General features: G+C 35.3%; 5 protein-coding genes across 5 annotated transcripts; 3 read left to right on the top strand and 2 right to left on the bottom strand.

Annotated features, from left to right (window-relative positions):
- Positions 1-8959: 8959 nt before the first annotated feature.
- Positions 8960-12227, top strand: CBG15229 (the record flags this gene model as incomplete). The annotated part of the gene is made up of 8 exons (XM_002642902.1): positions 8960-9034; positions 9504-9621; positions 9767-9894; positions 9943-10017; positions 10746-10942; positions 11013-11156; positions 11204-11732; positions 12072-12227. 8 exons carry the CDS (start codon positions 8960-8962, stop codon positions 12225-12227), a joined length of 1422 nt encoding a protein of 473 aa, XP_002642948.1.
- Positions 12228-12486: 259 nt separating this feature from the next.
- On the bottom strand, positions 12487-14197 carry Cbr-clec-150 (the record flags this gene model as incomplete). The annotated part of the gene is made up of 9 exons (XM_045243284.1): positions 12487-12593; positions 12992-13152; positions 13200-13317; positions 13361-13463; positions 13505-13623; positions 13668-13789; positions 13819-13918; positions 13962-14080; positions 14187-14197. 9 exons carry the CDS (start codon positions 14195-14197, stop codon positions 12487-12489), a joined length of 960 nt encoding a protein of 319 aa, XP_045095634.1.
- A 1930-nt stretch (positions 14198-16127) lies between these two features.
- On the top strand, positions 16128-19411 carry CBG15231 (the record flags this gene model as incomplete). The annotated part of the gene is made up of 6 exons (XM_002642904.1): positions 16128-16298; positions 16350-16516; positions 17542-17636; positions 17952-18464; positions 18733-18818; positions 19097-19411. 6 exons carry the CDS (start codon positions 16128-16130, stop codon positions 19409-19411), a joined length of 1347 nt encoding a protein of 448 aa, XP_002642950.1.
- Positions 19412-21737: 2326 nt separating this feature from the next.
- CBG26081 lies at positions 21738-23034 on the top strand (the record flags this gene model as incomplete). Its single annotated transcript, XM_045243283.1, has 4 exons — positions 21738-21808; positions 21852-21932; positions 21978-22091; positions 22947-23034. The coding sequence occupies 4 exons, from the start codon at positions 21738-21740 to the stop codon at positions 23032-23034; spliced, it is 354 nt and encodes a 117-aa protein (XP_045099631.1).
- Positions 23035-26275: 3241 nt separating this feature from the next.
- Positions 26276-27566, bottom strand: CBG15234 (the record flags this gene model as incomplete). The annotated part of the gene is made up of 3 exons (XM_002642905.2): positions 26276-26590; positions 26869-26954; positions 27224-27566. 3 exons carry the CDS (start codon positions 27564-27566, stop codon positions 26276-26278), a joined length of 744 nt encoding a protein of 247 aa, XP_002642951.2.
- Positions 27567-27967: the final 401 nt, after the last annotated feature.

Raw genomic sequence — 27967 nt, 5'->3', positions numbered from 1 at the left:
CTGAATTCTAGTATTCTGAAATGATTGAATTCTGCGGTTTTCGGATTCTCATATTTAAAGTTTCGCAATTTTAGGATTATGAAATTCTAGGATACTTTTAAAAATTATCTCGACATTTGGAATAGATTTTTCCAACTATAACTATTGGTTTTTAATACTTCGTTGCTCAAGCAAAGTACTATTTGTGTACCTCCCAAACTTCCCCCGTATCACCTAATTTTTTTCCCGAATCCTTAAAAAATGCTTCCTGTTTTCCTCTAGACTTTCCACTCTACACTTCCTCGTTTTTAGAAAATTCCCTCTACAGAAAATTAAAAATTCGTTATTCAGAGGAGAGCTCCTTGCAAAGTGACTCACAGTGGGACAAGCACACCTAAAGGAACTCTTCTCCTATTTTTTTCATTTTCTTCTTTTTTTTTCAAAAAAATAACGGAAAGAGGACGTGTTTTTCCTTCTTCTTCTATCTCTTGAATATTCTTCTTCTTCTTCTATTCCTGACGTCACTATCTTCTTCTTCTTCTGCTTCTTCTAAGCACGTCTTCAAGGATTCTATGAATTCTTTCATCCTTCTCCTTTCTTTGCTTTGTGTCCTTCGGGCAAAAAAAGCCGAGATTCTTAGGAAAACTTTTTTTTTCGAGTTATTTTTTTCATTTTGAGAAATTTTCAAAGAAACGGGTTCCTAAAAGTTTTGTTCACTGTAACCTAGAATCCAAAGGTTTTGAGACCCCAACATCTCGGAATTTAAGAGTTTAAAAACCGTAGACACTCGGAGTTTCAGATTAGAATAAAGCCCAAAATTTCAAAATCAAAATCCTTGAAATTTAGAATCCCAAAATTGGTAATTTTTTGGAATTTCAGAATCTCAAAATCACAAATGTTTAAAATTTTTGGAATTTTTGAATTATAGTTTCAGAATTTGAACGTTTCACACTCTTAGAATCCGAGAGTCTCAGAATCTTCCAATTTCAAAACCATCGAAAATTCGAACAAAAAAACAAAAATCAAAAATGTTTCACTAAATTATATGGTCTTAAAAACCACATATTTGAACAAACTCAAAAAAATCATTTTTTCCAAGTTAAACCTCGGAAATTAATCATCAACTCCAGTTTTTCATTCCATACGAAAACTCTGGTTTCGAGAGTTCGAGCATTTCTGAACCCCAAAAATTTTCACATTCAAAAAATTTTAATTCGTCTGAATTCCAGTCCTTTCTTATTCCAGACAAATAAAGCTTCTTCTTTTCTGTCCTGAAAGTTCTTTTTTTCCAGAAAAAAAGTAGAAAAAGATCAAATGACTAATTTCCTCCTTGCTCATCCCTACAATTCCTTCTAATTCTTCCTGCTCATTCGTTTCCTCGCTGATTTTTCCCCATTTTTTCAGCTACTCACGTTTTCTTCTATCTTTTTTACTACAAGTTTTAGGGAAAACATATTTTAATGAACTGAAAAAAAAACAGAAAAAAACTGAATGATTAAAATTTCAGACAAAACACATAACAGACATTTTTGTTTTGTTCCCCATATGATTCTAAAAATCAGAACATTTATTGTTCTATGTCATATTGTACTTTTTAGTTCAAAACATTTTTTTCCAAGCCACAATTTTTTTTGAATTTTTAGTCACTCCAAAAATCAGTTATCCAAATCACATATGATTTCATGACAACATTTCAAACCGAATTTTACACCCACCAATTTTGTGAACTTTGGAGAATCTAAAAGAGAATTTGATATGTATTCATGTAGAAAATTTTTATCAAATGATCTCAAAACTTATTTTGAAAGGATTGTTTGATCAGATTTTTTAGAATCTTGGAATTTTAGAATCTTAGAATCTTAGAATCTTAGAATCTTAGAATCTTAGAATCTTAGAATCTCAGAATCTCAGAATCTTAGAATCTTAGAAGCTTAGAATCTTAGAATTTTAGAATCTTAGAATCTTAGAATCTTAGAATCTTAGAATCTTAGAATCTTAGAATCTTAGAATCTTAGAATCTTAGAATCTTAGAATCTTAGAATCTTAGAATCTTAGAATCTTAGAATCTTAGAATCTTAGAATCTTAGAATCTTAGAATCTTAGAATCTTAGAATCTTAGAATCTTAGAATCTTAGAATCTTAGAATCTTAGAATCTTAGAATCTTAGAATCTTAGAATCTTAGAATCTTAGAATCTTAGAATCTTAGAATCGTAGAATCTCAGAATCTTAGAATTTTAGATTATTAGAATCTTTAAATCTTTGAATCTAATAGTAAGGATCTTAGAATCTTAGAACCTTAGAATCCTACATGCCTGTGGGTGCAAAAATCTTAAAATCTTAAAAATTGGAATTTCAGAATCTCGGAACCTTGGAATTTCAGAATTTTTCGAAGCCAGTTTTTCTATTTTTTTTTTAACTTTCAGATTCCTAGAGTCTAGAATGTCAGATTTCTGATCATTCCCTCTTCTTCATTCTTCTCATTTTCATTTCCTATTCTTCTCCTGATTCTGCTTTTGACGTCTTCTTCTTCTTCTCCAACTCCATTCAATCTGATCGTCATCATTCCCTTCATCTTCTCCTTTTCTTCTTCTTCTTCTTCTTCTTTCAACTAATGAAGTCCTTTCAAGAATATGAAGAAAAAGAAAAGAATCCGTTTTCTATAGAATCTTTCTGTGTTTCTTAGAATCTCAGAATACACTAGTAGCACATCTCCCCTAGATTTTGTTATTGCCCCACAGCTACCCTATAGTTTTCATTTATATTTTTCTTAGAAATTTATAGTTTGCTTAAAGGGGGACTCCGACCAGAAATTTTTATTGCATTAAAATGTGTTAGAAGTTATCTATTTTCCGAATATTATTGCGAAAAAATTCAAAAAAAATCCGAAATTCCCAAAAAACGCCGTTGAAAAGGAAGAAAATTCAAAAAAAGGTGCCGCCGGGGAAGAGGATTTTCAGTGAGAAACCTAGGCCACGGCAGCGGACGCCTTTCCTACGTGGCAAATTTTCCGGATTTTTTTCAATTTCATGTCCGGCAGGTAAAAAACGTAAAAAACTACTGTCGGCGACTTGAAAAAAAGGCTGTCAGGTGCCGTGGCCTAGGTTTCTCACTGAAAATCCTCGTCCCCCGGCGGCACCTTTTTTTGAATTTTCTTCCTTTCCAACGCCGTTTTTCGAGAATTTCGGATTTTCTTTGAATTTTTTCGCAATAATATTTGAAAAATAGATAAATTTTAACACATTTTAATGCAATAAAAATTTCTGGTCGGAGTCCCCCTTTAAAAAATTTTTAAAGTTAGGTGAGAAAGAGCTTCCTGGAAATTTTAAGAATTTTCTAATTTTTTAAAATTACATTTTTGAAGTTTAATCCCGAATTATAAACTAAAGCATCATTTTCGTCATCCAAATTATTTACGGAAGGCTAAAATCTGTTAACCTCTGTAATAGAAGGGCCCTCAGACACTGTCAAGGTTGAGCTGATTTATCTCGATATCTAAAAAAGATATAAAAAATGTGTAAACTGATAAAATGTTGGTGACGTTATGATAAACAATTTATCAGTTGATAACTTTTTTATATATTTTACAGGAACAGAGATAAATTAGCTGAAAGTTAAAAGTCAGCATTTCCTTCTATTAAAGGTTTTGCGGTATGTTTTTTTTTATCGAACATGAAATAGTCTTCCGATGGCAAAGAAAAAAAGATAGATTCCCGAATCTGTTGAAAAGAAGTTCAAACTATGGATTTCCCTTTGAAAATTTTTCCACAAAGAAAATCCTAGTTTCGTTGTTTTTCCTTGCCGTCAGATGACTCATTCTGGAGCACACACACACAGCAATTTTCAGCGTCTTCTTCTTCTCCAAGTCCTCAATTTGTTTCATTTTCCCTCTGGAGGGATAGAATTAATTAACGGCTCCCATCGTTTTTTTTTCATTTTCTTCCTTCTTTGCCTCCCCTTATTTTTTCCAGAGTCTAGGATGAGCAACGTAGGCGTCTGGAACTTTGGAAAAACTTTGAAATAGAATTTTAGGTTCTAAATCTCAATCTCTTTACGGTTTTTGAATAATTAAAACATAATTCTAAACTTTGGAAGTTTCAAATTTCCAAGTTCGGAAAACTCCTGAAACTAGAAATCTAATTTCTGATATTCCAGCTCGAACTCATTTATTAGTACGAATGTTTACAATCTTATAAATACAACCTTTTTTTCATTTTTAATATTCTCCGAATTGAAATTTTTATTTTTTAGCTCCCCTAAGAGCTTTGAGCGGTGTCAACAACATGTCAGTTGAAGATGAGAGCAACGAGAGCTTTTCAAGAAAATAGAAAAAAGTGGAACGCTTTGAAAAAAAAAACGAAAAAACAAAAAAAACACAGAGGAGAAAACATGTCAAAATTAATTGGTTTTTTTCTCCGTTTTCCTATTTTTCTGACACATTTTTTGGGGGATTTTGAGGGCTCAAAAAAATCTAAGAACTGATTTTTAAAAGTTGATTTCAAAATTCCAGGAATTCGAAATTATGGAAAAACATAAAATTGAAATTCGATGAAGCCTGAAATTTCAATTCTAAGATTCTAAAATTCTTAGATTCTAAGCTTTAAAGAGCTCTAGATTCTAAAATTTCTGAATTCTGATTATTGGAAACCTATTTTTTCCATTTTTCAGTTCAAAAAAGAGGTTTGACCCGAAACCCCCAATTTTTTCCATATTTTCTAATCCAATAATCCTCTCTCTTCCATAATTTGACTTGTTTTGCTCACCACTTTTTTCACATTTTCCCATCTTTTCTTCTCATTTAATCCCTCTTTTTTCCTCCCCCACCATCTTTTCAAAATTTTCACATCATCATATTTTTCTAACTAACTTTTCTAAAAGATAATTTTTCTTTGCTATTCCATTTCCTGAAAAAAAACAAGTATCGCCTGCTTCGTATAATCCCGGAAATGTGAACCATGAACATGAAATCCGATATCATCTGCTGGATTTTTTTCTCAAGCTTTCCTTTTTTTTGATTTTCTGAAATCTAAGATTCTAGGGAATCAGGATTCTAAGATTCCAAATTCGAAAATCCTAGGATTCCAAAGCTCTGAAATCCTAAAATCCTAAGATACCAGGATTTCAAAATCCTGAGTTTCTAAGGTTCTCGGATACCATGATTTCAGCAGTCTAAGATTCTAAAATTCTAAAATTCTAAAATCCCAAAATTCCTTAATTCTGAAAATATGATGTTCCAGAACTTTCAGCGCGATCGGTGCCTAAAAATTATAATCCCTAAAAGTGTTTGGTTTCCTTTTTTCTAGACGTCACAATCTTTGATACTCTAAAGAAAATTGCTTTCTGCACTATATGGCCAAAAAGTATTTGAATCTATTTTTATTTTTTTTTTTGAATAATTCGACAATTTTAATTTTTAAACTTTTTTTTATCATAATATCAACAATATTCTATCAGTTGACTAATTGTTGAAACCCCTGCCAGAAAATGAGATATATGGGCTCAAAGTTGAGGGTTTGGGTGGAATTTTTGGAATATTCTGAAAAAGCTACATCATGTTTTCTGCCCTTGTATTCAACTTAATTACACTAAAAATGCCCTTAAAATTCGTCATAATAAGGTTCAAAAATCTCTGAAAAAAAATCATAATTAGTTCTTTTTTTCTTCCTCTTTCTCACTTTTTTCTTATTTTTTCAGTTTTTTTTCTCAGAAACCTTCTCTAACATCCCATTAGGCTTTTCCTAACGAACCGGAAGTATCAAATTATGATTAGAAGAAAAAAAGAAGCATACGTCACGGCTGGGTGTGACCTATGATTCAGATTATCACATAACGTCTTCCGAATTTTGAATTTTGAATTCTGAAGACGTGAATCTAGGAAAGATTGTAGTGGTCTTGTGAATATTTGACGTCAATAACATCAGAATGACCGGAAGAAAATTTTTTTATACTACACGGAAAATTCAATTTCTTGGATTCTCGTTTCAATGATTCCTCTAGAATATTTTTTTTCGAAAAAAACATTTAGTTGCCTAGAAACCCGCCAAACATTTTGAAATATTTTTGAAAAATTTTATGAGCCGCGACATCTTTCTTATTCATATTTTCTCAGAATTTCTTTAGTACTTTTTTATTCTGTCTAGGATTTTCAGAATTCAGAAGACGTCACTAACGAACACCTGGGAGATTTTTTTTGCCTATTCTTCTTTTTTCTATTCAGTTCCTTTTTCCTGAGAAAGCTGGAAAAGAAAATCCTCCTCATCTAATCTTTTTTCATCATAATCTAATCCGTATAACCCCGGATTATTTTTTTTAATTATTCGTTCTGGATAACAATTTTTGGAACTTCCAGATTTTTCGGAAATTTTTTAATTATTTCTTAAATTCCCCAAGTCCCGTTTTTGAGTATTTTCAAAATTTTTTTCCTAAATTAATTTTTCGGAATTTTCCGAATATACGAATTTTCAAACTTTTGAATTTCTGAAATTCTGAATTTTAAATTTTCAAAATTGCGAATTCCGTAATTTTCAAAATTTGGAAATTAAAAATTTAGCATTCTACAATTTAAGAATTTTCAGAATTTTTAATTTATTTTTCCTTCGTCACTTTTTTGTGACGAAATTTTTCAATAAGATTACATATATTATAAGCGAGAGCCAGGCGGATTAGCCCCAAAGGGGCGTAAACCGTCTGGTTTTTAAATTATTTTTTAAATTCTCCAAGTCCCGTTTTTGAGAATTTCGAAGAAAAAAAAATTACTTCACAGAATGTGAAAAATTTACCAGAAATCATTTTTAAATCTTAAAATCAGATAATTCCACACTATCCAAATACTATGAAATTTTGATCCTCCAAAAATTCAGAAATTCCAAAAATTCCATAATTACAAAATATCTGAAATTCCAAAATTCTGAAAATTCTGAAATTCTGAAAATTCTGAAATTCCAAAAATTCTGAAATTCTAAAATTTTTGAAATTCTAAAATTTCTGAGAATATTCAAAAAATCTTGAAATTCCTAAAGTTCTGAAATTAAATCCACGAAAATATGATTCTGAAATTCCAAAATTCCAAACATTCCAAAAATTCTGAAATTCAAAAAACTTTCGAATTCTGAAAACCTGAGAATTTTGATGCTTTGTATTTGGGATCCTGAAATTTTAAAAGCCCGAGAATTTGAAATTCCAAAAGTCAAAAAATTTTGAAAATCCTACATTCCAATAATTCTGGAAAACTGAGAATTCAAAAAAAATCAGGATTTCCAAAATTGTGAAATTTCAAAATTCCGAAAATTCGAAAAGTTTTTATAGTCAAAGATCCAAAAGTTCAAAAATTCTTAGAGTTTTGATATTTGGTTTTTTGATCCCGAAATTTTGAGATTCTGATACTCAATTCTTCTTAACTTCTGACTTCTGAAACCCATCTCAAATTCAACGCTGAGCAATCTACATATAACTTTGACTATACAACACGAAAAACTAGCTCTCTCTGAAAAATAAATTAGGTGCAAATGTCCCCGTTTTTCTTCCTCTCTCCCTCTCTCTTTTCCCCCATCTGACTCACTTTTCTTCTCCAAAGGGACCCCTCAGGAGACCTCAAATCAATAGGACACTAAGCTGAGAGAGACACACAAGTCTCTGCCTCCCTCACAGACACTATTTCACTCTCTTCTAACCCCCGGAGGGGTTAAAAGGGACCCGGCAAAGAGAGGGGGCAGAAAACGCGCGCCAAAGGTACACCATCTTGGAGATAGTATTGAAAATAGAGAGGGCAAAGAAAACGGGCTCGAAAAGGAGGGTGGCTCTGTGTGGTGGTGTGTGCCCCCCGTTATACACGACTTTTTCAAGAAAAGAAGGGTCCCTATAGGAAAAAAAACGGGTTTTTTCATCTTTTTTGTTGCTCAGAACTCTAGAAGAGAATATGAAAAGGGGAACATGTGCTCTTCTTTTTCTCTCTATCTACTCAGGAATTCTCCTCCCCGGCTTTTTTTTCGACAATTTTTATGGGCTTCTATTTTATGAGTTTTTGGGGGGAAAGTAGTAGATGAGAAAACTTTTGGGAACATTCTTTGACGGAAGAATTTGGCAAGTTTAGAATTTTTAGAGCTTGATTTGGCTGGAAATATCAGCACAGATTGTCCCAGCTGATCACATTTTATTTTTAGATTTTTCATACTGAAAATCAAAAATATAATTGTTTCCAAATTTTCTCATTTCCACCTGCTTTTCATGATTTGTGATCTATTCGATTTAAAATTCATAATTTTCTGGAATATTCTAAATTTCAGATTCTGGAAACTCCTCGATTTTTAGGCTGCATTTGAAGCTTTTCAGATTTTGAAGCTTCCTAGATTAGAATGTTTCGAATTTCTGAGTTTGAAGTTTTTTTAATTCCAGATTTTCAGATTTTCAAATTTTCCAAAAAAATTCATCAAATTTCAAAGATCTTTCCCGTTAGACATCCTCCCGATTGTTTGGTATTTTGGAGTCCCATAAGAACAAACCAAAACAAAACTTTGACCTGAAATTCAATATTTCTCCCAGGCGAATAAAAAATCCTCTACGTCACCCGGATTTTTTGAGCCATCCTAGACTAAAGTCACACTTAATTTTTGTGCGCTTTTTAGCTCTCGTGGTTTTTTCTAATCTTTAATTTTCCCCACATTTCTCATCAGTTTGTGTAGGCAGTAAAGACGGGCTGAGCTCTCTCTGGCCATTTCTATCTCTCTTCTCTCTCTCTCTAGCAATCACTAAATGGTCTTTGAGACCTTTTCATTTTTTTTAAATTGTCCTCTTATTTATGTCTAGGAAATAACAATTATTGGAATTGGTTCTGAAAAGTTTTTTTTTTTGAATTTTTATTTTTCCGGTTGAATTTTTTTCCGGTTATCAATCTTCAAACCCTGCTTTCTCAAAACCCCTTCTTATTATAATTTAAAATCACCCCGAACCAATTCAATTCATATTTCCAGGACGCGGGCGACCTCCATGCAACATCGATCCCTCCTCGTCACTATATTTTTAATGCGCTTCTTGCAGTCCAGTGTCGATGCCATTAGCAATGTAAGTCTAGATTAGTTCGACGACCATTTTTGAGTAAATTTATTTCAAAATTTTAACCTTGAAATGGTTTTATAAACTTTTCAACATCATTTTTGAGCACTAACAATTCTAAGAAATCTCAAAGTTCAGAAAGTTGTTTTAAACTTTGAAGAGCAACGGAAGAAAATTGAGATTCCTTCTTTTCCAATTTTTCACCCAGTTTGGATTTTAATATATGAGCTGAATTTACCTTACCCCCCCCCCCCTCAAAGTCAATTTTGAAATCAACTATTACATCTCGGTTCCTGTAAAAGATATCAAAATATTGTCAACTGACGAAATGTTTATCATAATTTCAAAAACATTTTTTCAGTTAGTCACTTTTTGATATTTTTAACAGGACCCAAAATAAATAGACTCAATGTTAAAAGTTAGGGGAGCCCTCTTATTACAGGTTTTAGTGGTAAATCCATTTATTCAAAAATTTCAGCTAAAAGTAAAGTTGAAATGTGTGGAATCGGAGGAAGTCGACGGCACTCTTCAAACTGAACTCTCGTTTGGAAATCATAATACTTTTCTGCCGGCCTATGCGGATATTTGTGCTGAATGTGAGTTAAAAGACAAACTACGAATTGTTGAAAACGATGTAAGCCTCTGAAACGGAGATTTTCAGCCTGAAAAAGGTTCAACCTTTGAATCTTTGAAACTCAAAAGATCTAGGACCAACTTAACCTAAACTTCTAAAATTTTCAGCAACGAAATTCGACGACGCTCAGCGTGTATACTTTTGTCATTCGTGTCTCACAGACTGTCCGACTCGTGTCGAACAAGCACCTAGAAATATTCTAATTGTAGCCGGACAAGCACCACCGAATTCTAGAGTATGTCTGAAGAACTTTTATCCCTGAATTTAATTTTCTGGATTTCAGGTTTCCTGGTTGAATGTTGGAGATAAAATTGGCAATGTTCGTGAGACCGGAAAACAGTGCAATGTGGATAGTACAGTGAGTAAAAGGGGCGGAGCTTTAAGAAAACTGTAATTCCCATGTCGAGATCCTTGTCTAGACTGAAAACTGAAAACTGGTACAAGTTGTTATTAACAACGGCATATATTATTTTGAGAAAATTTTATTTATTTTCACAGAACCTGCTTCTTAATTTCCCTAGATGATTCAGCTGCCTTGGCAACCTGAATTTTTTGACTTGAGCTCTTGTTTTTCATATTTAGTAGCTAGTGAGACACTATTCTATCTGAAAAAAATTCTATATCAATTTAAAACTGTCTTGTTGAATCTGTTGAACTTTCAAACTTCTGTTTTTTAAAACTTTAGTTCCAAAATTTTTACAAAATTTCTGGAGTTTGAGATGCCGTAATCAATCTAACGACAAACCGCAATCTTTGAGCCTATATATCTCGGTTCCTGTATAAGATATTAAAGTTTTGTACACTGATAAAATATTGGTGACATAACGATAAACAGATTGTTAGTTGAACACTTTTCGCTATCTTTTACAAAAATTGAGATATATGGGTTCGAAGTTAGCGCTGTTTACGGCATGCTCCATTAAAAATTAGGCACCAAGATAGCCAGAGGAAGCAAAGACGAGTACATTCTTTAAAGACGCATATCTTAAAAATCATAGCAGTTACTGAAAAGCCGTCAACTATAAAATAAAGATCAATATTTATTTAGCTCCTCTAAAATTTTCAACCGAAACAGAAAACTTCCAGAGCTCCGGTCCAACGATGAACACCAGTGGAGAAACCAATGCTGAATCGACTGATGCTCTCCGCTCATTTTCCAAAACTTCCGTGCTTTTCGTATCAATTTCTTTTATCATTCTTATGGTCATTTCTCTAGCCTGGCTTGTTTTTTATTATGTTCAAAGATTCCGTTACGCTCATGCCAAGGACCGTCTCCAGAGAAGGTATAGGTTGGAACTTTGATTATTTGTTGCCCATCGAAAAGATTGGAATTCTAACTTTTTTGATTTTCAGATTGTTCAATGCTGCGAGAAAGGCTCTCACTCGGATTCCAACGATGACTATTTCACCTGGCATGACTCAAGAACTACAATCGGATTGTGCCGTGTGTTTGGATCCATATCAGCTGCAGGATGTTATCAGATTATTGCCGTGCAAGTGAGTTTACTTAAGAACCAGAAACCTGTTAAAACTAAGATTTCTAGACACGTCTACCACAAATCTTGCATTGACCCATGGCTCTTGGAGCACCGTACCTGCCCAATGTGCAAAAATGACATCCTCAAACACTTTGGATACTGGAATGAGATCCGTAACGATATTCAACTACCTACTAATTCCCGAGGCTCAGCCCACCCTGATTTCGCAATTCGTTTGGAACTCGGAGATCACGTCGAGGATCATATAACTCCCGATGAAATCATGTCTCCAGAAGTGCATTCTGAATCTTCAGACTCTCAAGGATTCTCATTCGACCATTCAGAACATACTGAGACGTTTGGATTTTCGGCTCCTTCGGTTCAACCTCAGCTGGTACTAAATGCGTCAAACGCAAAGTCATTTGTGATGCCCATGTCGAGTAGATCGAATGCAAACACGGATAGTAATCAGAACAAGAATAATTTCCGATCAGCTCGAAGTGCTAGAGAGCATCGGGCAAGTCTTCATGAATTGTCAAGTCATCAGAGACCACAAACAGCAGCCACGCAAGGGCAGATTGTGAATTTAGTGCAGGTACGTATAAGAATAGGCTATTTATGGTCAGTGGAGGGAAGGGCCTGTTCTCATGGCCACTTATCATAAAGAGCCCAGACTTATCATAAAGAGCCCTATTTAAGAAAATGTCAACCTATAAAAGATATTAAAAATGTGTCAACTGACAAAATGTTTTTGATATTATGATAAACATTTTGTTAGTTGATCACTTTTTGGTATGTTCTACAGGAAACGAGCTATATACATAGGCTCAAAGCTGCCGGTTTGGGTGGCGTTGTTTTTGAGTTACGGTAAGTTAAGTTTAGCCAAATTTTTCAATTATCGATATCTAATTTATCTATCAATTTCTATTTCCAGGTCAAATCCCGATCCGCTTCAATCACCCGTTCGGCAGCCACCATCCGTAAAGAATCTCTTCCAACGCCTATCGAAATCACTACAGTCATCCCATCCACATCCTCGTCAGGCACCACCATGACCACAGCTACACCATCAACTAGTCGTGTCATTTAAAACTTTAGCCTTCCTAAAAAAATTACCGTCCCGGTTCTCGATATCATCGTTGTATGTATTTTGTCAGTTCTTTTTTTACTATTTGTTCGGGTTCCTTATTTTTCAGTTTGCTTTTAAAGTTCCAAAATAATTTCGTATTTCAAAAACTCCGTAATCGATCTCCTAGACACTATTTTTGAGTAAATATTTTATAAGTTCCGCTTAATTTATCAAATTTGAAAAAAATTATATTTCTGAAATTTAATTAATTAAAAACGGATCAATGGCAATTAAGAACGCTAATTAGCTTCTGAATATCAACGTCACTGAAATCGTTGGAGACTTGAACTGTGGATGTTCCAGATGGGATACCAGGCATGTTTGAGCCTTAAAAAATTTATTAAAGGAGGCCAGACACCAAAAAAAAGTTTTCCTGATATTTTGCATAGAGAACCCTCATGAGAGGTTGAACTCATGACATGCAGCTCAGGGGTACAGCGCCGCTACCGGCTGAGCTACGGGAGCGCGAAGGCGCCTGACGATCGATCTACATAAGCGCGGCGCGATTTCGTCCCCCGAACTGTCCCCCGAAATTTTTGCTGTCTCGCCTCCTTTAAAGCTTTAAAACATGGGAAGTCGGAAATTCAAAAATTCCAAGTGATTTAGAATAAAATTCAAAAGTTACAGATGATTCAGAATGTCCAGGAAATTCGGAAATTCCGTATTTTGAAAATTCCAAGTTTTAAAACAGGATTATTTCAGGACAATGCCATCCTGGAACTCACCATTCAGCGAAACCACAACAAGCTCGTCAAACTTTGGGAACGGATTAAAAAGTGATGGAATATTTGTGAAATCCCTTCTAGCTGTCAAGAAGACCAGCGTAGTGTAACCAATATCATCCATTGATGGAGACCATTGGAAACGCTGTGCCCCTGTGATAGCGCTGAAATTGCATTGGAATTTTAGAAGAAAAAACGCTCCAAGTCTCACTCAGTAATATTATACGCTGGATCAGTATGCCCTTGATCCCAAACATTCGACTCCAACAGGTTATCGAATTGATGCTGGCTCCAGGCAGCGCTATGGTCAAATTGCTGGTCGTATTTGGCTGAAAATTTCTGAGACTCCTATTTAAAATTTTTTTTACTAACTGTATCCATAGAATGACACACTCATATAGAATGTGCAAACATTCCCATTACTCGATGGATTTGCAAACAGGCCGTCTGTAACGGCACGGATGAATTCTCGCTCCTGAAATACCATATGAAGAAATGTGGGCGGAGCTTATTTACCTTGTTGTAGAAAGCGAGTGCATTTGGATCAATATTTGGGTTGCCTACTGACTCAGCATCAGCCATAAATTTGATCATATTCTCCTCTTTTCTAGTTGGCCGGATTGTGGTCCTTGGTGCTGGAAAATCGGAAATTCAAATTTTTCAAAAAATCACGACTAACGACTTGGTAGATCTGTAGGTGCTCCCTGAGCCCGTCCATAACAATAGAATGGGTATGGTTTCGCGCAATCCTGTGCTATCCACCGCCCGTCTGATGCTCTCATTGCTCCACAGTATCCTTGGCTGGAATCTGGCGCCCAATTTGCAAAAACCAAATCAGTGCCATCAACCATTCCCAAGATCCATCAGCGGTCATATCGGTAAGTCCCAACCAGTAGTAGTTAGTCCAAATGTTCGAGTGACTGGAGAGATCTGAAAGTAACTGCCTTGGAATTTATTTAAATATGGGGTTTACTGTATAAATATCGGTTATCAATCATGTTTGGAACGGTGGCCAGATGATAACCGCCAAAATCGTAGCACGCTTTTTCAGCATCATGGAAACTCATGGCACCTTTGTGGACCACATAGCAACTGAAAATGTTTTCGAAAATATGTTGAATTCTAATTTCATACCTGAAATCCCCAATTTTTTAAGACATCGGAAATGCTCTAATAGAAGCGCATCCTATACTTTCACTTCGAGCCCATACAGTGCGTTTCACATTTATACGGTCACCCTAATTTTGGAGTATAACAGAATAACCGATGGAAACACGTATTCGGTGACTAAAAAATCGGATTCAGGACCTCAAATTACATATCCTTGATAGTTTTCATATTGATACCAACAAAACTGGCAAGATTAGGCCACCTTGACTGGAAAATGGCTCTCTGCAAGCGTTTCATATTTATACGGTCACCTCCAGAAAAACAAGAAAAAGAGACAATTTAATGTTTGGTGGCAGCACCATACGAATTGATAACATCAAAAGTACGATTTGGCATAGATTGAAGAGGAATTGGGATGTACTGGTTGTCCTGAACTGATCTCCTGCTCCGAATCGGATCATTCGGCAACGATTGCACTCCTGAGCACCCGGCAGGTTCTGTACTTTGTGCAATGGTGGTAAATACTTACCTGACATGTTTTCTATAAAATTCCGATTCAGAAACATGACTAGCCATAGCGAAACTTTGATTTTTTAGGGTCGGAATCATGCTAAATGGATCAGCTGATCCGACGGAAGGACTTCTCCTACTGGGAAATGATCTTATGGTGATGGAATCGACAACAGAAATGAAGGACAGATCCCTCGAACACTTTTTTATAATCTCCGGAGTTCATAGTTCATGGGGCAAACGCCATCTTGAGTTATCTAGCCCCAGAGAAAGCACAACACACCAAAAGACTGCCTTCACCGAAGGTAGACCAAATTTGAGAATCCGAAACATTTGATTTTTCACGAAAAATATGTTAGGATGAAAATAAATTCAATTTGAACGAATACTAGCCATTTTGGAATGCGGGGTGCTCAGGAGTGCAATCGTTGCCGAATGATCCGATTCGGAGCAGGAGATCAGTTCAGGACAACCAGTACATCCCAATTCCTCTTCAATCTATGCCAAATCGTACTTTTAATGTTATCAATTCGTATGGTGCTGCCACCAAACATTAAATTGTCTCTTTTTCTTGTTTTTCTGGAGGTGACCGTATAAATATGAAACGCTTGCAGAGAGCCATTTTCCAGTCAAGGTGGCCTAATCTTGCCAGTTTTGTTGGTATCAATATGAAAACTATCAAGGATATGTAATTTGAGGTCCTGAATCCGATTTTTTAGTCACCGAATACGTGTTTCCATCGGTTATTCTGTTATACTCCAAAATTAGGGTGACCGTATAAATGTGAAACTCACTGTATATCTCACTTCCTGTAAAAGATATCAAAAAGTTGTGAACTAATAAAATGTTTATCTATAACATTTTTTTGGTTAAAAACTTATCGATATCTTTGATGGAACCGAGATAAATTGACTCAAAGTTAAAAGTAAGGGTGCCGTTCTATTGGTAGGCAAAAAAACTACTACGGTAGGCAAAAGAATCTATCTGTGTGTCCAGATGTCTCCTTTCCAATAAACTCACAACTTTCCACTGGGACCCAAGGTAGCCTCTCCCGGACATACAACAGCTGCTGACAGTGTATCAAAACTCAAAACGAGCAGAAAAATCGAGAAAACTATGTGCATATTTTTCAAATAGAATTTAAAAAATAATCAGAAGTTTCAAACAACTATGATCTTTTAAATAGCATGAAACCCCAGAGTATCAAAGTGTCATCGAGCTGGGGAAAAGGAAACGGAATTATTTTGCATTTTAACTGATAAGACAAAAAAAATGGTGATAAGTCTGAAAACGAAACGATGGCGAGATCAATACATTTGGCATTTTTCGCTTTGATTTATTGCGTTTCAAAAATAACCTTTAGAAGAGAAGTCGATGTAGATTGATCAGGCATTTTTTGTCACTGAAAATTTTGGCTGGTTTCATCATTGAAAATGAATTTTGTTCTCTAAAATTTTGATAAAAATTTCAAACATTTCATTTAAATAAGGTTTCTAATCTTAATTTTCCAGGTTAAAAAATGTCACCAGGTGTTGAACTTCAGCCACTCAACAAGTCGCAAAATGTCGAAGCTGCTAAAATTGAAGAAACTGCTCCAGAAGACAATCGTAACCTGGTTTTCTCGATCATCTGTCTCCACGGAATCGGAGTTCTGATGCCTTGGAACATGCTGATAACTATTTCTTACGATGTGAGTCCTTTTCTGAATTTCGTGATTTTCGAAAAAAATTTCAACTTCCAGTATTTCGAATCCTACAAAATGCTCGCCAACTCAACTATCAATTTGGAAACCGGAGCCGTGACTGGGGATCCAACAGTCTACTCATCTAACTTCCAGAGCTTCCAAACTATCGCCTCCCAAGTTCCGAACCTTCTTCTCAACCTCCTGAATATCTTCATTGTTGTCAAGTAAGAGATTCTTAGATTTTCAAAACGGATTTAAGACACAATCTCTCAGAAACTCGAAAACACCATGGCAATGGAAAAAATCAAAATGGTCCTAGGAGTCTGATATTGTGTGTGGTGGGTATAGGGGCTACTCTAAAATTTTTGACCATAGTACCCATAGGCCACGCCCTCTTCTGGGCGCGCTGAGATACCGTAACCCCGAAAATTTTTTTTTGTTCAAAATAATGATATCGATTCAAATGTTTCAGATTTGAGTTTCTGGTACTATTATGACCATTTTTTGTGTTGGGACCAATTTTCTACGGTAACCCTGAAGTAGAGAAAATTCCACTTTTTTGCCTTTTTTTTCACTTTTTTTGGAAATTTCTCAAAAATCTGCCTGTGTTTACTGAACCAAACTTTGATAATTTGATACTTTGGACCTGCTTATACTATAATACCATAATGCCATAAAAAATTAGGGGTGCCTCAAAAGGGGTATTTTGGAAACCAACTTTGGTCAAAAAATGAAAATGAAGACTATGGTCAAAATTCATAGAGTAACCCCTATACCCACCACACACAATATCAGACTCCTACGACCATTTTGATTTTTTCCATTGCCATCGCCTGTTGACCCGATCTCAATTCTCTCAGAGAATGTGTCTTAAAAGTTCAGCCTATTTGTCTAACGTAGAACGTCTTTAGGACGAAGGTTACGAAATTCTGATACCAAAGGTTGTTTTTCTGAATTTTTAATTTTTTGGTTAAAAAATCTTATTAAGGCTATAACCTGTAAAATTCTGGAATCAACTTTTCGCGTTTTAAAAATTTTATTTACTCCATAAATAAAGGAACATAAGGATTTCTTAAATCTCAAAAAAAAATGTTCTCGATTTTTTCTTATGAAAATGTTATACATCTAATTTTAAGCTGTGTGTCCAATTTTGAAACCAGAATATTTTTTCTTTCTCAAGCTATTGACAAAATTTTATTCTGAACATAAACATTTCTTATTCAGGCTCAACAATTATTCAAGTTTCCAGAGGCGGTCTCACTGGCCGTATCACCGTTGGTCTGTCTATTGTGGCTGTCTGTGTTATCACCACTATGGCTTTCATTTATGTGGAGACGCAAACTTGTAAGTTTTTTATCTGCCTTCTATTATTTGTTTAAGTCTGATATCAACAGGTTTCGAAAACAGTTTGAATTACCGGAAAACCTGTAATAGAGTGACACCTGTAAAGTCTCACACACTGTTAAGTTTGCGCTCAATTATTACGTTTGAGACATCAAAAATGTTCAAACTGACAAAATGTTGTGATATTATGCTAAAAACTTATCAGTTGACATCTTTATCATATCTTCCACATGAACCGAGATATTTGGGCCCGAAGTTGACGGTTTGGGGAGCGTTCATATTTTGCGGTATGCCCTTCTGAAAATCTCTTTTCAGGGCTCACCAGCTTTTTCGTCCTCACAATTGCCACCATTATCATCCTAAACGGAGCCAATGGAGTCTACCAAAACAGTATCTTCGGTCTCGCATCGGAACTTCCCTTCAAGTATACCAACGCCGTTATCATTGGAAATAATTTGTGCGGAACGTTTGTCACCCTTCTCAGCATGTCCACCAAAGCAATGACTCGCAATATTCTGGACCGCGCATTCGCCTACTTTTCGATCGCCCTGATCACCTTGATCTTCTGCTTCATCTCTTTCCTGGTACTCCAGAAACAAAGATTCTACCAATTCTACAGTAATCGCGCCGAGACACAGCGAGCAAAACATGAGGAATCCGCTGGAAATCAAGGAAAACTGACCACCTACATTGCGACGTTCAAAGAAGCATTTCCAATGCTGATCAATGTATTTTTGGTGTTTTTCGTCACTCTTTCCATTTTTCCAGGAGTCATGATGTATGTGAAGGATGAGAAGAATGGAGGAACTTACGATTTTCCATTGCCACGTAAGTCTAGGATTCGGTGTATTGCAAAACCTGTATTAGAAGGGCCCTAACTTTCAACTTGAAGCCTATTTATCTCGGCTCCTGTGAAAAATTCAAAATACTGTCAACTGATAAAACTTTGCGATTTTATGATAAACAACTTATCAGTTGACAAATTTTTGATAGTTTTCTCAGTAACCGGGATCAAATGACTTAAAATTAAAAGTTAGGAGGGAGCCTTCTAATACAGGTATTACGGCAAGTAACATTAACTTTGCGAAGATTCCAGAGAACTATTTCATGGATGTCACCACTTTTCTTCAATTCAATGTTTTTGCCTTTATCGGATCGATAGTGGCTGGGAGAAAACAATGGGTAAGTCAAACATTTCGATCGTGTCAAATCCGTAGCTTTTGGGAGAGGTTTGAACATGAATACCGTAAACATCAAACGCCCCCAAAACGTCAACTTTGAGTGTGTATGTGTAGTTTTCTGTCTAATATATCAAGAAGTTGTTAACGTTGTTTATTAAAATATTGCAAATATTTTATCAGTTCACACATTTTTGAAATCTCGCATGTGAGGCGAGATAACTGAGATCAAATTTAACAGTGTGGGGGCTCTTCTCTTCCTTAACGTCCATCAACTTTTAGCCGTCCCCTAACAAACTCTGGATTCCCGTCTACCTTCGTCTCCTCTACATTCCATTCTTCGCATTCTGCAACTATCTTCCGGAGACTCGTACCTGGCCAGTGTTCTTCGAATCCACGTGGATTTTCGTCATCGTTGCCGCCTCGATGAGCTTCGGAAGCGGATATTTCTCCGGACTCGCAATGATGTACACCTCGAAGAGTGTGGACCCAATGAGAGCTCAAGTCGCTGGAATGATGGCTGGATTCTTTTTGATTTCTGGAATTGTGTCAGGACTCATTTTTACAATGGTCATCAAAGCTTTCGTCACTGCATAGAGTTAATTTCTAGATGATAATTATATTTATTACAAATACAAGTTGTCTCAATTTTTTATTCACATTCCTCTTGTGTAAACCATTTTTTTTGTTTAATCAAATACCCTATTTTTAACTTCTAGATATACATTTTGGAATTTCGGTCCTGTTTTTCCCAAATCGTGACTAGACCCGTTTTGATCTACTCTGGCGCCAAAAATTTAACTATTGAATTTTCCCATATTTTATCTTTTTCTTCCTCTTTTTTTTTAATTTTCAGAGAATAAGATTATAAAGGAAAAGATTGGGAATCACAAAAAAAGTTATAAACATTACCCTTTATGTTTTGTAATCGGTTAAATTTGTTCCGAAATCTCGGGCCATGCCGAAAAAGGTCGGTAAAACTTTTTCTGAAATGTTTTTGTTAGATTCACTCAGTAGATCAAACTTGGTCTCTAGGACTTTCCTTCTGGGTAACTTCCCTCCTAAGAAACGGGATGCAAAAAAAACAGACCCTACTCCATTTATTGATTTTTCTTGTCTATCCCTACCATCCCCTATTAACCTTCCGTTGGTTAAGAAGAAGACGAAGGCGGAGCCTCTCTCCCGATTTTTCGAAAATTTTTGTACTTTCTTCTCCATCTCCTAAACAATTCGTTTGAAAAATTCTGTAGACTTTGAGCTTTTGAAAAATGAAGTAAGATATATTTGATTTGTTTGGGAAGTTTTCTCATGTATAAAATAAAAAAAGAAAACAATTTTTAGTTTCACTAGTTTTGTGGGAAAATTCTTTTGAACGGAAAATGAGTCTTCAAGTCATTGCTGATATAGGCTATTTTTAAACTATTCTAGCTCCAAGTGTCTTTTTCGTGTGGACACTTACAAAAGTTCCCCCTTTTTTTTCAAAAATCCATTTTAAATTGAAAAAAAATAATTGAAGTTCAAACTTTCAAAATTTTCAATGGTAGATCAAATTCGGTCTCTACGATTTTCCTTCTGGGTAACTTCCCTCCTGGGAAACAGGATGACACACAAAGAAAAAGAAGACAGACCCCCGCCATTTATTGATTATAAGAGCGATATCTAATTTTCCCCGTTTATAATTTTTCCCATTTCGCATCACATTTTTTTCTAAAGCGCTAAAAAATTCATTTGATCTACTCTAGTCCGCCAAATATTATATTATCGATCTTGATCCTCTTTCCCTTTTTTCTTTTTTTCTTGCTTTTTTCCTAGGCAAATTTTTAGACAAAAATCTTTGATCAGTTCAAACTTTCAAAATTTATCCAATTTTCCCGATATCCAATTTTCCCCGTTTATAATTTTTCCCATTTCGCATCACATTTTTTTTCTAAAGCACTAAAAAATTCATTTGATCTACTCTAGTCCGCCAAATATTATATTATCGATCTTGATCCTCTTTCCCTTTTTTTCTTTTTTTCTTGCTTTTTTCCTAGGCAAATTTTTAGACAAAAATCTTTGATCAGTTCAAACTTTCAAAATTTATCCAATTTTCCCGATATCCAATTTTCCCCGTTTATAATTTTTCCCATTTCGCATCACATTTTTTTTCTAAAGCACTAAAAAATTCATTTGATCTACTCTAGTCCGCCAAATATTATATTATCGATCTTGATCCTCTTTCCCTTTTTTCTTTTTTTCTTGCTTTTTTCCTAGGCAAATTTTTAGACAAAAATCTTTGATCAGTTCAAACTTTCAAAATTTATCCAATTTTCCCGATATCCAATTTTCCCCGTTTATAATTTTTCCCATTTCGCATCACATTTTTTTTCTAAAGCACTAAAAAATTCATTTGATCTACTCTAGTCCGCCAAATATTATATTATCGATCTTGATCCTCTTTCCCTTTTTTCTTTTTTTCTTGCTTTTTTCCTAGGCAAATTTTTAGACAAAAATCTTTGATCAGTTCAAACTTTCAAAATTTTCAATGGTAGATCAAATTCGGTCTCTACGATTTTCCTTCTGGGTAACTTCCCTCCTGGGAAACAGGATGACACACAAAGAAAAAGAAGACAGACCCCCGCCATTTATTGATTATAAGAGCGATATCCAATTTTCCCCGTTTATAATTTTTCCCATTTCGCATCACATTTTTTTCTAAAGCGCTAAAAAATTCATTTGATCTACTCTAGTCCGCCAAATATTATATTATCGATCTTGATCCTCTTTCCCTTTTTTTCTTTTTTTCTTGCTTTTTTCCTAGGCAAATTTTTTAGACAAAAATCTTTGATCCCTCTTCTTGTTTCTTCTCTATGAAATTACTGAAAGTTTTAATGAAAGTTGAAACTTCAAGTTTAAGAACAATAATTTTCAGGGTAATCCATTGATGGGCCCTGAGCGTGTCACGAGTACAGTCTTGTCAACCTCAACCGTCGCTATTCCAGCTAATCACGATTGGTGAGCCAGTTCTTATCTTCACGTATTAATAGAACAATTCCAGGTCTTCAATCGTCGTCCACCGAACCTTCTTAGCAGCTTGGACCAATTTAAGTGCTCCTGGTCGCAAGATCAAAGATCAATGGTAAATCATAGTGTTAAAATGGAAATCATAATCAAACATTCTCAGCCCAGAAGCTACTGTCATCCCGGCATCCGTTTCCGGAGCGACCCCATCCCCAAAGGCTTGGACCGCCACTGCTCCGTCGATGAGCCATCAGCTCTGCAGGCTCCAGATTCCAAGGTGAGTTGGTTTCGCAGTCCTGGATGAAAAAGATTCTCAAAATTTCAAAATTCCAATTGAGAAATGACTACCGTATAACTTCTTAATACATAGAAGGGCACCCTTACTTTTAACTTTGAGTCAATTTTTTTCGATTCCTGTGAAAGAAAAAAAAAGTTGTTAACTGATAAAATGTTTATCATAACATCGCAAACGTTTTATCTGTTGACCAATTTTTGATATCTTGCACAATAATCGAGATATGTGAGCTCAAAGATGACGGTTCGGATGGGTTTCTATTATAAGAAGTACGGTAGTTTTGAGGACCCGAAAATATTTCAAATAGCTCGATTGTTTCAAAATGGAAAAAACTCAAACAAAGTGAAAGAGTAAAAAATTTTCTCTAGAAATAAGCCTTCAACTTTTCTCTTTTTCCAAGAAAGCATTTAAAAACGAAAGAGTGTTTTGAAAATGAAAAAAAATTCAAGAAAAAAGTCTAATTTTTGGTTTCATAAACACTTGTGTAGTGGCCCAGGAGCCAACGGTACATCGAAACAGAGTGGTCAAAAAGAGAAACAGTCTGTGAAACGTTTTTTTTTTTTTGGTTTTTTTCATCCGTCGCCAAGAAATACCATGTACCCTAATAACTAGATCTGCCTTTTTTTGATGTGCCCTTCGACATTGGGCCCTAGTAGATAGAAACTAAATTAATAACATCGATTTTATATTTTTTTTTTCCAGAGAATGGAACAGCAAAAGAGAGCCCGAAAACTAATTGATCGACGAGCGGGAGGAAAATGGAAATCACTGGAGTGTGTCTTTCATCAATCGGTAAGGCAATATATGGCGCTATATTTGCAAATTTTATCATTTCAGAAAGCATTCCGATTTGAGGAGTTCCAAAGGATCTGGAAAAGAAGATCGAGATCTGGATGTGGATGGAGTGTGGAGAATAGATAATTAAATGTTTTTAATATGGTTTATTTTTTCTTTTTTCTTTTCACTCTGTTAGAAACTTCTCATAACCTATCCTACGCCCATCCGATGACCTAGGAAGTCCCCTTTGTTCAGTTCAAAGTAGTTGATGAGGTTGTTGTTGTCTTTCTTTCTCTCTTAGAAACTTCTCTTAATCTATCTTAGGCCCAGCCAATGACCAAGGAAGTCACCTTTGAACCACGTAACGTTCGTAGACGGAGCTTCGGTTTCCCTACACCCGACCACTAGTTCAAAGTAGTTGATGAGGTTGTTGTTGTCTTTCTTTCTCTCTTAGAAACTTCTCTTAATCTATCTTAGGCCCAGCCGATGACCATGATTTCTAGCTCAAAATGAAGCAGTGAAAGGCTTTACCATTGACCACTTCTAAATTTATGAAATTAAAAAAAAAGAAATTATCATAAAAATAATCACTATCGGTGAAAATATAACAAATTATTGATAACATCGACTTTATATTTTTTCTTGTTTCCAGAGAATGGATCAGCAAAGAGTCCGGAAAGAATCGGCAACTGGGCGGAACATGGAAATCGCTGGAATTGTTCTTTCAGCAGTTGGTAAGTCATTATATGGTGATATATTTGACAATTCTCTAATTTCAGAAAGCCAATCAATTCAAGGAGTTCCGAAGGACTTGAAGATGAAGAAGAAGCACATCTGGATGTGGATGGAGAGATGAGAATAGCTAATTGAATGTTCTTAATGTTATTTCGTTTATTTCTTCTTTGTTCTTCTCTCCGTCTTTTATGTTTCTATATATATAATCTCAGTTCGTTAACTAATTTTAATTACTATTCTATTAATAAAAGTTTCGAACGGGGCGGTCTGGAACCCAATAAATGGGGTCCAGACTGCAATGTGTTGTTTTGAAGCTTCGCTGTGATTGCGAAGTGATTCGGAAAATTGAAAAAAAAAACTTTCTCTCGAAAACGGCCAGTGATAGGAAAAAACAAACACTGCTTGTTAGTTGTCAGGTTGCCAGTTATTAAGTTAGTTGTTAGGTTAAAATTAGGTTGCTTGCGAAAATTTTCAAAAATGCAAAAATGTTCATGAAATTTTTTTTGGATTTTCGCAAAAAAGCTAATCCCAAAAATTTTTTTCTCAATTGTTTGCAATGAAAATGTTTTAAATTAAATTTTAAATCTAGAGAGAGATTTCGGCATGAAATTTTGGTAATTGGGGAACTAAAAATTTAAGGGGAACTAAAAATTTTTGAACATGTACTTAAGCCAAAATTCGGTTTCAGGCTTTTGTCCATAGCTTCGTATCGAGAAGAGATCTCGATCTGATATTTGAATTCGGTACCTAAATTTGAATGTAAAACGTTTTCATAACAAAAAATCTCAAAAAATTGACAAACATTTTTTTGATCGAAAAAAAAGCTAAGTCTTACATAAGGCATTTTTTCGAAATCCCAAAAAAAAACTTTTTTTGATTTTTTTGTCATAGAAACGTTCTACATTCAATTTCAAGTTACGTCCCAAAATTTCAGGCCCAAATCTCTTATTTGAACAAAGTTATTAAGGATTGTTCTAAGCATGTACTTAAGCCAAAATTCGGTTTCAGGCTTTTGTCCATAACTTCGTATCGAGAAGAGATCTCGATCTGATATTCGAATTCGGTACCTAAATTTGAATGTAAAACGTTTTCATAACAAAAAATCTCACTGAAAAAGACACTTGGAGCTAGAATAGTTTAAAAATAGCCTATATCAGCAATGGCTTGCTGCTAAGAAGGTTCGGTGGACGACGATTGAAGACCTGGAATTGTTCTATTAATACGTGAAGATAAGAACTGGCTCACCAATCGTGATTAGCTGGAATAGCGACGGTTGAGGTTGACAAGACTGTACTCGTGACACGCTCAGGGCCCATCAATGGATTACCCTGAAAATTATTGTTCTTAAACTTGAAGTTTCAACTTTCATTAAAACTTTCAGTAATTTCATAGAGAAGAAACAAGAAGAGGGATCAAAGATTTTTGTCTAAAAAATTTGCCTAGGAAAAAAGCAAGAAAAAAAGAAAAAAAGGGAAAGAGGATCAAGATCGATAATATAATATTTGGCGGACTAGAGTAGATCAAATGAATTTTTTAGCGCTTTAGAAAAAAATGTGATGCGAAATGGGAAAAATTATAAACGGGAAAATTAGATATCGCTCTTATAATCAATAAATGGCGGGGGTCTGTCTTCTTTTTCTTTGTGTGTCATCCTGTTTCCCAGGAGGGAAGTTACCCAGAAGGAAAATCGTAGAGACCGAATTTGATCTACCATTGAAAATTTTGAAAGTTTGAACTTCAATTATTTTTTTTCAATTTAAAATGGATTTTTGAAAAAAAAGGGGGAACTTTTGTAAGTGTCCACACGAAAAAGACACTTGGAGCTAGAATAGTTTAAAAATAGCCTATATCAGCAATGACTTGAAGACTCATTTTCCGTTCAAAAGAATTTTCCCACAAAACTAGTGAAACTAAAAATTGTTTTCTTTTTTTATTTTATACATGAGAAAACTTCCCAAACAAATCAAATATATCTTACTTCGTTTTTCAAAAGCTCAAAGTCTACAGAATTTTTCAAACCAATTGCTTAGGAGATGGAGAAGAAAGTCTACAATTTTCGAAAAATCGGGAGAGAGGCTCCGCCTTCGTCTTCTTCTTAACCAACGGAAGGTTAATAGGGGATGGTAGGGATAGACAAGAAAAATCAATAAATGGAGTAGGGTCTGTTTTTTTTGCATCCCGTTTCTTAGGAGGGAAGTTACCCAGAAGGAAAGTCCTAGAGACCAAGTTTGATCTACTGAGTGAATCTAACAAAAACATTTCAGAAAAAGTTTTACCGACCTTTTTCGGCATGGCCCGAGATTTCGGAACAAATTTAACCGATTACAAAACATAAAGGGTAATGTTTATAACTTTTTTTGTGATTCCCAATCTTTTCCTTTATAATCTTATTCTCTGAAAATTAAAAAAAAAGAGGAAGAAAAAGATAAAATATGGGAAAATTCAATAGTTAAATTTTTGGCGCCAGAGTAGATCAAAACGGGTCTAGTCACGATTTGGGAAAAACAGGACCGGAAATTCCAAAATGTATATCTAGAAGTTAAAAATAGGGTATTTGATTAAACAAAAAAAATGGTTTACACAAGAGGAATGTGAATAAAAAATTGAGACAACTTGTATTTGTAATAAATATAATTATCATCTAGAAATTAACTCTATGCAGTGACGAAAGCTTTGATGACCATTGTAAAAATGAGTCCTGACACAATTCCAGAAATCAAAAAGAATCCAGCCATCATTCCAGCGACTTGAGCTCTCATTGGGTCCACACTCTTCGAGGTGTACATCATTGCGAGTCCGGAGAAATATCCGCTTCCGAAGCTCATCGAGGCGGCAACGATGACGAAAATCCACGTGGATTCGAAGAACACTGGCCAGGTACGAGTCTCCGGAAGATAGTTGCAGAATGCGAAGAATGGAATGTAGAGGAGACGAAGGTAGACGGGAATCCAGAGTTTGTTAGGGGACGGCTAAAAGTTGATGGACGTTAAGGAAGAGAAGAGCCCCCACACTGTTAAATTTGATCTCAGTTATCTCGCCTCACATGCGAGATTTCAAAAATGTGTGAACTGATAAAATATTTGCAATATTTTAATAAACAACGTTAACAACTTCTTGATATATTAGACAGAAAACTACACATACACACTCAAAGTTGACGTTTTGGGGGCGTTTGATGTTTACGGTATTCATGTTCAAACCTCTCCCAAAAGCTACGGATTTGACACGATCGAAATGTTTGACTTACCCATTGTTTTCTCCCAGCCACTATCGATCCGATAAAGGCAAAAACATTGAATTGAAGAAAAGTGGTGACATCCATGAAATAGTTCTCTGGAATCTTCGCAAAGTTAATGTTACTTGCCGTAATACCTGTATTAGAAGGCTCCCTCCTAACTTTTAATTTTAAGTCATTTGATCCCGGTTACTGAGAAAACTATCAAAAATTTGTCAACTGATAAGTTGTTTATCATAAAATCGCAAAGTTTTATCAGTTGACAGTATTTTGATATTTTTCACAGGAGCCGAGATAAATAGGCTTCAAGTTGAAAGTTAGGGCCCTTCTAATACAGGTTTTGCAATACACCGAATCCTAGACTTACGTGGCAATGGAAAATCGTAAGTTCCTCCATTCTTCTCATCCTTCACATACATCATGACTCCTGGAAAAATGGAAAGAGTGACGAAAAACACCAAAAATACATTGATCAGCATTGGAAATGCTTCTTTGAACGTCGCAATGTAGGTGGTCAGTTTTCCTTGATTTCCAGCGGATTCCTCATGTTTTGCTCGCTGTGTCTCGGCGCGATTACTGTAGAATTGGTAGAATCTTTGTTTCTGGAGTACCAGGAAAGAGATGAAGCAGAAGATCAAGGTGATCAGGGCGATCGAAAAGTAGGCGAATGCGCGGTCCAGAATATTGCGAGTCATTGCTTTGGTGGACATGCTGAGAAGGGTGACAAACGTTCCGCACAAATTATTTCCAATGATAACGGCGTTGGTATACTTGAAGGGAAGTTCCGATGCGAGACCGAAGATACTGTTTTGGTAGACTCCATTGGCTCCGTTTAGGATGATAATGGTGGCAATTGTGAGGACGAAAAAGCTGGTGAGCCCTGAAAAGAGATTTTCAGAAGGGCATACCGCAAAATATGAACGCTCCCCAAACCGTCAACTTCGGGCCCAAATATCTCGGTTCATGTGGAAGATATGATAAAGATGTCAACTGATAAGTTTTTAGCATAATATCACAACATTTTGTCAGTTTGAACATTTTTGATGTCTCAAACGTAATAATTGAGCGCAAACTTAACAGTGTGTGAGACTTTACAATGTAAAACGTTTTC

This window comes from Caenorhabditis briggsae (assembly GCF_000004555.2).
Source record: "Caenorhabditis briggsae complete genome, chrIII, whole genome shotgun sequence".
NCBI classification, from domain to species: domain Eukaryota; kingdom Metazoa; phylum Nematoda; class Chromadorea; order Rhabditida; family Rhabditidae; genus Caenorhabditis; species Caenorhabditis briggsae.
This window is presented reverse-complemented; position numbering and strand designations above follow the sequence as displayed.